The sequence below is a fragment of the Gadus chalcogrammus genome, chromosome 18, assembly GCF_026213295.1.
Source record: "Gadus chalcogrammus isolate NIFS_2021 chromosome 18, NIFS_Gcha_1.0, whole genome shotgun sequence".
Taxonomy (NCBI): domain Eukaryota; kingdom Metazoa; phylum Chordata; class Actinopteri; order Gadiformes; family Gadidae; genus Gadus; species Gadus chalcogrammus.
Window position 1 is genome coordinate 4,505,850 of NC_079429.1, and position 10,000 is coordinate 4,515,849.

The window sequence follows — 10,000 nt, forward strand, 5'->3', positions numbered from 1 at the left end:
ACGGAGATCCAGGGCCTGCGCCTGGTCACCAGCAACCTGCTGGAGGACCTGCAGAAAGTGGTACGAGCGCCGGGGGGGGCAACACGTTTCTGTGGCTTCTGTGTGCGTGTGCATGTTTGTCTGTGTGCGTGCATGCGTGCGTAGGTGTGTGTGTGTGTGTATGTGTGTATGTCTGTCTGTCTGTATATTTGCGTGTGCATGTGTGTGCGTGCGCATGCAAACACACACACACACACACACAGATAGTCACACACACACACATACCCCACCCCTGACGGCAGCGTGGTCCACAGACCTGACCTTCATCCCCGTCCGCCTGCTTCGTCTTCCTCAGGTCTACGAGAATGAGGAGATGCGCCTGGCGTTGGCGGAGATGGATCGGAACGCCACGGACCGCGACGCCATGCGGGGCGGCAACGCCGTGGGGTACAGGGACAAGGGGGGAGGGGGAGATGGGGAGCGGGAGGAGGGGGACGGGGGAGGGGAGGGCGATGGGGGAGACGGCACCCTGCTACCGGACAGCGGCCGCGAAGGCGCCCGGTTACCGGACAGCAACCGCGACCGCGGCCGGCTACCGGACAGCGGCCGCGAAGGCGCCCGGTTACCGGACAGCAACCGCGACCGCGGCCGGTTACCGGACAGCAACCTCGACGGCGCCCGGTTACCGGACAGTGACCGCGACTGCGGCCGGTTACCGGACAGCGACCTCGACGGCGCCCGGTTACCAGACAGCGACCGCGCCCGCGCCCGGTTACCGGGCAGCGACCGCGACGGGGAGATGTGGTGCGTGCAAGACGGAAGGATGTACGACCACCGGGAGGACTGGCAGCTGGACAGCTGTACTTCCTGTTCCTGTCAGGTGGGTCGTGGTTCCAGGCTGAATCCATTTTATTTCGCTCCGTATTTGTTTCGACCAATCGTGTCGCTGGGGATCTGTAAGCACGTGATTGGCTATTAACAGCGAACACAAGCCGCACTCGTAAACGATAAGAAAGTGTGTTTGCATCGACAGCGTGTATACTGGCCACTGTCGAAGGCCGTTAGCGTGAAAGATTTGCTCTTTGGTAAAATTTCTCTGTCACGAACAGGAAACAAGGTGGAAGTTCTCCGTCTCCTCCCAGAAGTTCTGCTGTCAATAGGTCTGCTGGAGCCCTGAAAGCTCACTTGCACATCGTGAAGGAATGTTGTAGGACGACGATGCACAGTAGGGGTCCAGGGAGGATTCCATTACGATTTACCACCCTCTGTTTTTGGAGGGTGGGTTCTGTTTTCCGACCTGCAGCCAGGGTGGATTCCTGCAGTCTTCTCCTCCCTTGGAGCAGACCGGTGATGCATCGCCGCTTTATTGGGGCTATTTATCATTTTCCGTCAGCACCGAACACCTCCCTAGCATTCTTTCAGTGGCGTGGAATAATTGATCTATTTTTGTAATGTACTGATCTGAGGCTGTTTCTCCATCCCAGTCTTGACCGTTCTGTTCCTCTCTGTCCTCTCATCTCCCTGTCCCTCACGCTTTGTGTCTCCCCCCCCCCCCCTCACCTGCCTCCTTCTCTCCTCCCCCCCCCCCCCCGTGCTCAGGGTGGACAGGTGGTGTGCCGCCAGAAGTCCTGCCCCCCTGCCTACTGCGCCACCCCCACCTTCATGGAGGAAGAGTGCTGCCCCGTGTGTCTTTGTGAGCGACTTCCACAGCATGTCACGATACAGTCAGCTCTAGAGCCCGACTTATACCTCGGGCAGGGACAGCAGCCGAGGGGCTCGTTACCGGGCGTAGCTAACGAGGGTCTCTGAACCGTAGGTGGAGACCTGCGTTGATCCCACGACCGCTAGTCAACGCAGCAGTATAATTAAGCCTTAAGCGTCTCTTCGCCTAACCCCAGAGCCCACGTAGCGGTGGGAGGGCCTCGGCGTGATGTGTTAGAATTAAGGGTTGTTGTGAGAGCAGGCAGGACCACCGCCGGCTGCACTGGCGTGGGCTTCGCGCCGCTCCGTTAAAACTCTCCTCTACTTCTCTTCTGGGTCACGCTACAGAAATGATCAAGCGTTTGTGCTCCGTGTGCTTTGGGCTTAAGAATGTGTTTGCCTCTCTGCGTGTGCGTGTGTCTGCGCGTGCGCGTGTGTGTGTGTGTGTGTGTGTGTGTGTGTGTGTTCGCACGCGTGTGCATGTGTGCGCGCCTGTGCTCCTATGCGTGTGCACGAGTGTGGTTTCCTGTGCGTGTGTCGATTTGTGTCCGTGTGTGCGTGCATGAGTGTGTGCGTGTGTGCGTGCGGGTGCGTGTGTGTGTGCACGTTTTTGCGTACGTGTGTGTGTGCGTGTGCAGCCAAAGAGGACGGCTGGTCCCCGTGGACCGAGTGGACCGAGTGCTCCGTGACGTGCGGCCGCGGCGGCCAGCAGAGGGGGCGGTCCTGCGATGACGTCAGAGCGTCCTGCGCCGGCCCCTCGGTCCAAACCCGCAGCTGCATGCTGGCCAAGTGCGACCGCAAAGGTACGGCGTCGCCACGGAAACCGCCTCAGGATGTGTTGTTTTGATGATGATGTTGTTGCTGCTCCTCCTTCTCCTCCTCCTCCTTCTCCTCCTCCTCCATCTTCCTCCTTCTCCTCATCCATCGTCTCCGACCTCCTCATCATCGCGCTCCTCGTCCTCATCTCTCTACTCTCATCGCCCTCCTCCTCCTCCTCCTCTTCTCTCTCCTCTCATCGCCCTCCTCCTCCCCCTCTCTCCTCCTCCTCCTCCCCTTCCCCCCCCTTCTCCCTCCTCATCTCCCTCCTCCTCCTCCCCATCTCTCTCCCTCCTCCTCCTGCCCCTCCTCCTTCTCCTCCTCCCCATCTCTCCCTCCTCCTCCTTCCCCTCCTCCTCCCCCTCTATCCTCCTCCTCCTCCTCCACCCCATCCCCCTCCTTCTCCTCTTCATCTCCCTCCTCCTCCTCCTCCCCCTCCCCCCTCCATTGGAAACAGTGTGCTAGCGTCAGAGCACTGGGCCCCGGGGAGCAGCCAGGCTTTCCAGGGCCCCGTTGCCGCGCTGAGCGAGTCTTAACCGTGTTTGACTGGCGCGGTTTCCCCGGGCGTGCAGGGCGGCTGGACGGGCTCTGGGGGACGTGGTCGCCCTGGTCCACGTGCACCGCCGCGTGCGGGGAGGGGAACATGACGCGGGTACGACTCTGCAACAACCCGGGGCCCCAGCGGGGGGGGCGGGGCTGTGCGGGCTCCGCCAGGGAGACGCAGCCGTGCGGGAAACCCCAGTGTCCGGGTGGGTACATGGACATGTAGACACACGCGTTTAGTCAAACACACACACCCATTCATACGCACTTTCACACACACACAAACATATTCATACACACACACAATAATATGCACTTTCATACACACACACACACACACACACACATATAGTCAAACACACACACCCATTCATATGCACTTTAACACACACACACACACACACACAGATATAATGAAACACACACACCCATTCATATGCACTTTAACACACACACACACACACATATAGTGAAACACACACACCCATTCATATGCACTTTCATACACACACATATAGTCAAAAACACACACCCCCATTCATACGCATTTTCATACACACACACACATTCATTCGCACACACACACCCTGACTTACACACACACATGTTCATACAGACAACAAACAAACGCAAACAATCACGTCATACCCACATAATTAGACATTCATAAACACAAACTCATGCTCAGACTTTCAGAGACACACACATACACAAACATGTACACAAACACACACATATTCAGAACTCACACACGCAAAAGCACACACCACCCGTTCATACACAGACATGCATTGTTGAGGAACCACTATGTGTATTTCTTGAGACATTCGACTTTTCTCAATAAAAACGAATTGACCGTGGTCGCAGGAACAAGACAAACACACACACACATAACAGGGGGTAGAAACAAAGCCCAAAAGCTTGTGGACGGCTTCACAAGCTTTTGACCAGAGCAGTAAGCCCACAGCACGCTGGAGACACCAGGGGCCGTGAGAGAGAGGTTATTTTAGGTGAACACGGCCCTTAATGGGCGGACTGGGAGCCCATAAAGAGAGCAGACTTCAAACACATACCAGTACATATGTTCCACTGTACAAACACACACACACCTCATCGACATGATGGAAGACATCCAGACCACAGTAGAACTACGGAGCCATGCATCATCCTGTATGTGTGTGGGTTTGTGTGTGTGTGGGGGGGGGGGGGGTTGTGTGTGTGTGTGTGTGTGTGTGTGTGTGTGTGTGTGTGTGTGTGTGTGTGTGTGTGTGTGTGTGTGTGTATTCTATGATTTTTTTATCTTCATGGTCATTTGTATAAAAACACAGAGAGTTGTTAAATCTCAATTTGTGTCTGTTTCTATTTGTGAGTGTGTGTGCATGTGCGTGTTTTTTTGTCTGTGTATCTGTGTGTGTATGTGTGTGTTCCTATGTGTGTGTGTCTGAGTGTGTGTGTGTGTGTGTGTGTATATCTGTGTGTCGGTGTGTGCATCTGTGTGTCTGTGTTTCTGCGTGCACGTGTCTGTATCTGTGTGTGTGTGTTTGTTGCTTTGTGTGTGCGTCACTTTCTCTGTGTGTGTGTGTGTGTGTGTTTCTGTCTGTGCGTCTCTTTCTCTGTGTGTGTGTGTGTGTTGCTGTGTGTGCGTCTCTTTCTCTGTGTGTGTGTGTGTGTGTTGCTGTGTGTGCGTCTCCTTCTCTGTCTGTGTGTGTGTGTGTGTGTGTGTGTGTGTGTTGCTGTGTGTAGTCGCGGGGGGCTGGTCCTCTTGGTCGGAGTGGTCCGAGTGCTCTCAGTCGTGTGGCGGGGGTCTGACCACCCGCGTGCGAGACTGCTCTAGCCCCGCCCCCCAGCACGGGGGCAGGGTGTGCTGGGGGGACGCAGTGGACTACTCCATGTGCAGCCGGACGGCCTGCCCTGCAGGTCAGTGATCCACAGGACGGCACTCAGGGCACTTAGCAGACGCTTTCATCCAAAGTGACTTACAATCAGTTAATTTGCACTAACGTTTGTGTTATACTCGAATACTCCAATCTAAACTGCTGAAACCGCCAAAAATCTAAACTGACCGAATGGGTTTGTGTGCACAAGCTCCGACCCCCACCTCTGGTTATAGGTCTGTCTGTCTGTCTGTCTCCTTCCATCTCCGTCCGTCCGTCCGTCCGTCCGTGCGTGTGTGTGTATTTCTTTCTGTGTGTGTGTGTGTGTGTGTGTTTGTCCGTGTGTATCTGTATTTGTGCGTGTGTGGTACTGTGTTTGTGTCCCTGTCTCTGTGTGTGTGTGTGTGTGTGTGTGTGTGTGTGTGTGTGTGTGTGTGTGTGTGTGTGTGTGTGTGTGTGTGTGTGCAGATATGTGCCAGTTGTTACGTCCCTGTTTCCCGGGCGTTGAGTGCACGTCCCACGCTGACGGGTCCTGGGACTGTGGCCGCTGTCCTCCTGGTTTACATGGCAACGGCTCCAACTGTGAGGACGAGGACGAGGTAACACACACACACACACACACATGACGCAATACATGACGTAATACCGCACACACACAAATACCTACACAGGGACACACACATACACATTTCTGAAGAGGTGACTAAACTTAGGAATATGCACGCCTTAAATAGATGTTCCACCTGTCAATCATGCTATACCCACACTCACACAAGCAAACCATAACCAGACCGACGGCAGCGTCCCTGTGTGTCCTCACAGCAAGTATGTGTAAAGGTGTGTGTGTGTCCTCACAGTGTCAGGTGCAGGGAGTGTGTGTAACGATGTGTGTCCCCACAGTGTCAGGTGCAGGGAGGGTGTGTGACAGAGTGTCCCACTGTGTGTCCCCACAGTGTCAGGTGCAGGGAGTGTGTGTGACGGTGTGTCCCCACAGTGTCAGGTGCAGGGAGTGTGTGTGACAGCGTGTGTTCCTGTGTGTCCCCACAGTGTCAGGTGCAGGGAGTGTGTGTGACAGTGTGTGTTCCTGTGTGTCCCCACAGTGTCAGGTGCAGGGTGTGTGTGTGTGACAGCGTGTGATCCTGTGTGTCCCCACAGTGTCAAGTGCAGGGCGTGTGTGTGACGGAGTGCGTGAACACCGACCCCGGGTTCTACTGCCTGCCCTGCCCTCCCTGGTACCGAGGCAGTCAGCCCTACGGCCTGGGCATGCAGGCCGCCCTGGAGACCAGACAGGTTGGCCTTCACCGCAATATTACATTACATTACTCTACATTCCTTTGCATAAAATAACATTACTTTACAGGACAGGAAAGGAGTCTACTTTACATCACATTACATTTCACTTTCAATAAAATGACATGGTATGACATTACATTACAGCACTTTATGTCCCTTTACATTACATCACAATACTTTACATTGAATTTCATTTATTTAGCTGAAGCTTTTATCCAAAGCAACACACAATAAGTGCATTCAACAATGACAAATCAACCAAATAAAGTGCAAGAATCATGAGAGCAAATGAACGTTTGAGCCCTAATATTTTAGAAACAAGAGGGCCTGAAAGTTTTTTTCATTTAATTTTGTTATTTTTCTTCATTTCTTCTTGTGCCAAGATCCAATCTGAACAGAGCAGTTGTGTTTCATACGAATAGCTGTGGTATTAAAGCCATGAGAGTGAGTGACAGAAGCCAGGACCCAGTGTACTGCCAGGAGAGAAGGACCAAGAGCCCTGAATGACCCCGGTACTGAGAGCCAGTGTACAGCCAGGAGAGGAGGGGACCCTGAGCCCTGAATGACCCCAGTAGTGAGTGCCAGTGTACTGCCAGGAGAGAAGGACCAAGAGCCCTGAATGACCCCGGTACTGAGAGCCAGTGTACAGCCAGGAGAGACGGACCCAGAGCCCTGAATGACCCGAGTAGTGAGAGTTTTGAGTTTCAGACCCAGATTTTTTCCAGGCTACCCAGTGGGATATGCACAGGGGTTGTAGCATCGGATGTGTAGCATCGGAGTGTAGCATCGGAAACCATTTTCCTGTGACAGCAAGGAAGGCATCTCTTTTGAGCGGCATGCTTTGAATTTCTAAAAATAAATTGCCTCCATGTATTACATTTCCAGGGCCTTTTTTATGGTTTCCATGGCAACTTTATTCAAGGATGGGAAATCCCATGACAGGCCAATATTCCACAGCTCCGATGCCCATATTCTATTCAAACACATTAACAAACACAGATCAACGTCTACACCTGATCTCTCACCAGAGCCTCACGCACACACCTCTACCTCCCTCCCTCGTGCGTCTGCCCGTCCGTCCGCAGGTATGCGAGCCGTACAACCCCTGCAAGGACAACACCCACACCTGCCACCCCCACGCCCTCTGCCGCTACCTGGGCCTGGCCTCCGAGGTGCTGTACCGCTGCCGCTGCGCGGTGGGCTACGCCGGAGACGGCTTCCTGTGCGCCGAGGACTCAGACCTGGACGGCTGGCCCAATCACGGCCTGACGTGCGAACGGAACGCCACCTACCACTGTCAGAGGGTAAGACACCTCCTGGACCGAGGCCTGTGATTGGTTGGGACACGGGGTGGCGGCGCAAATCTGATTTTCGATTAATACTCGAAGGACGGATGGGAAATGAGAGGTTCACTTTGTTTCCCTTCGTATCTGTTTCGACCAATCATGTTGAAGTGTGTAATTGGCAGCAAACGCAGACACTAGAATCCTTTTTCCCAGTGGGAAGATTGGTCCAAACATGCCGAACATGAAACTGACGCTCTTTGATAAAGAATCTGTTGAGGTTTCAGGTCATCCCTGTGGAGACAGGCCGCTGTCCGAACACTTACTCAAATCCTCTTCTGAAGGCTTCGTCCTATCACACTAACGAGCTCCTCTTCTGTAGAACATCTCTGGAACTGAACAGGAAACAAGGCGTATCTCCGCCCTTTTCAGTGTACGGCCTCCAGGAGTTCTTCTGTATTGTGGATCTGAGATAGGACACTGGTTAACCTTAGTGTTTTGTGACGACAGGACAACTGCCCCGGGCTTCCCAACTCGGGACAAGAGGACCTGGACAATGACGGCGTGGGGGACGCCTGTGACCCTGACGACGACAACGACGGCATCGTTGATGAGAGGGTGAGGAGGAGGAAGAGGAGGAAGATGATGAAGAGGAGGGGAGGAGGATGATGATGATGATGATGATTATGATACTGATAATGATGAGGAGGAGGAGGATGATGAATATAATTATGAGGATGATGATGATGGTGATGGTGATGAGGAGGATGATGATGATGATGACGATGATGATGATGATGATGATGCTGATGACGATGAGGAGGAGGAGGATGTCATAACATGTCTACTGAGGCGTGTTCTCATTATAAATCGGTGTATCCGTCCGGTAGGACAACTGCCCCCTGGTGTACAACCCCCGCCAGGCCGACTCGGACCGGGACGGCGTGGGCGACCGCTGCGACAACTGTCCGTTCAACGACAACCCGCTGCAGACGGACACGGACGACAACGGGGAGGGGGACGCCTGCAGCATCGACAAGGACGGAGACGGTAACCACGATGACACGGAGACGGTAACCTCGACGACACGAAGACGGTAACCTCGATGACACTGAGACGGTAATCTGGAGGACACGGAGATGGTAACCTCGACGACAAGGAGATTGTGACCTCGACGACACAGTGACGTTAAACTAGACGCACGGAGACGGTAACCTCGACGACACGGAGACGGTAACCTGGACGACACGGAGATGGTAACCTCGACGACAAGGAGATTGTGACCTCGACGACACAGTGACGTTAAACTAGACGACACGGAGACGGTAACCTCGACGACACGCAGACGGTAACCCTCCTCCATGACACAGACGGTAACCACGACGACACGGAGACGGTAACCTCCATGACACGGAGAAGGTAACCTCGACGACACGGAGATGGTAACCCTCGACAACATGGAGACGGTAACCCACGACGACATGTAGATGGTAACCTCCATGACACGGAGACCATACACTTGACGACATGGAGACGGTTACCCTCCTCCACGACATTCGTTCTAGCCAACCCGCCTGTCCAATCAGAGATTGGTTGAGGCAAACCTAAGCAGAGACAGGTCCCGCTCAGGGAGGACTGCAGGTCTCCGCAGAGTAAAGGTCTGTGACCTTCGTGACTGTGATGAGTTGTGATCCTCGTGGCTCCTCCATCAAGGCTGAGGTAGAAGGGTGACTCTCTCTCTCTCTCTCTCTCTCTCTCTCTCTCTCTCTCTCTCTCTCTCTCTCTCTCTCTCTCTCTCTCTCTCTCTCTCTCTCTCTCTCTCTCTCTCTCTCTCTCTCTCTCTCTCTCTCTCTCTCTCTCTCTCTCTCTCTCTCTCTCTCTCTCTCTCTCCCCCCAGAGGTGCTGAACGACCGGGACAACTGTCCCCTGGTCTACAACACGGACCAGAGAGACACGGATATGGACGGGGTGGGAGACCAGTGTGACAACTGTCCCCTGCTCAACAACCCGCGACAGGTGGGCCTCTTTCTCTTATTTCCCTGGATCACATATCTCTACTGTATCACATACTTCTACTGTAACACATATCTCTATTGTATTACATGTCTGAATTACCTTTCTCTGATGCTATATATCGCTTTTGATGAAATTAGTCAAATTGTGTGTGTGTGTGTGTGCGGTTCTGCATTTTTCTTTGTTTGTTTGAATAGGTGCATGGCTACGGGAATGTTTTGTATCTGTGTTCATGTTGTGTGAGTGTGTGTCTGTGTACGAGTAGCTTGCACGCACACACACAACAAAGACACATGTCTTTGTTGTGTGTGTGCGTGCACGCGTGAATGTCTGTTCGAGTATGTGTGTGTGTGTGCATGCACACATAAGTGTGTGCGCTTGCGTGCGTGTGTTTCAGAGTATTTTTTTATATGCGTGTTCGGGTGCTTGTTGCGCGCGTCCTCAGATGGACTCGGACAGCGACCTCGTCGGGGACCTGTGCGACGACAACGAGGACAT

The 10,000-nt window shown here is 53.6% G+C and overlaps 1 protein-coding gene across 1 annotated transcript in view; it reads left to right on the forward strand.

The window, feature by feature from the left end:
- The first annotated feature begins 521 nt into the window (after window positions 1-521).
- LOC130371507 (thrombospondin-2-like) overlaps window positions 522-10,000 on the forward strand; it is a 16,361-nt gene continuing 6,882 nt past the window's right edge. The window contains exons 1-12 of the mRNA XM_056577304.1: window positions 522-859; window positions 1,579-1,672; window positions 2,319-2,483; window positions 3,069-3,245; window positions 4,783-4,956; window positions 5,382-5,512; window positions 6,069-6,203; window positions 7,292-7,510; window positions 8,000-8,107; window positions 8,380-8,539; window positions 9,387-9,505; window positions 9,948-10,000. The exon at window positions 9,948-10,000 is cut by the window's right edge and continues 182 nt beyond it. Of these exons, the coding sequence (XP_056433279.1) occupies window positions 779-859; window positions 1,579-1,672; window positions 2,319-2,483; window positions 3,069-3,245; window positions 4,783-4,956; window positions 5,382-5,512; window positions 6,069-6,203; window positions 7,292-7,510; window positions 8,000-8,107; window positions 8,380-8,539; window positions 9,387-9,505; window positions 9,948-10,000 (1,616 nt within the window). The 5' untranslated portion in view covers window positions 522-778. The remainder of the gene's footprint in view (window positions 860-1,578; window positions 1,673-2,318; window positions 2,484-3,068; window positions 3,246-4,782; window positions 4,957-5,381; window positions 5,513-6,068; window positions 6,204-7,291; window positions 7,511-7,999; window positions 8,108-8,379; window positions 8,540-9,386; window positions 9,506-9,947) is intronic.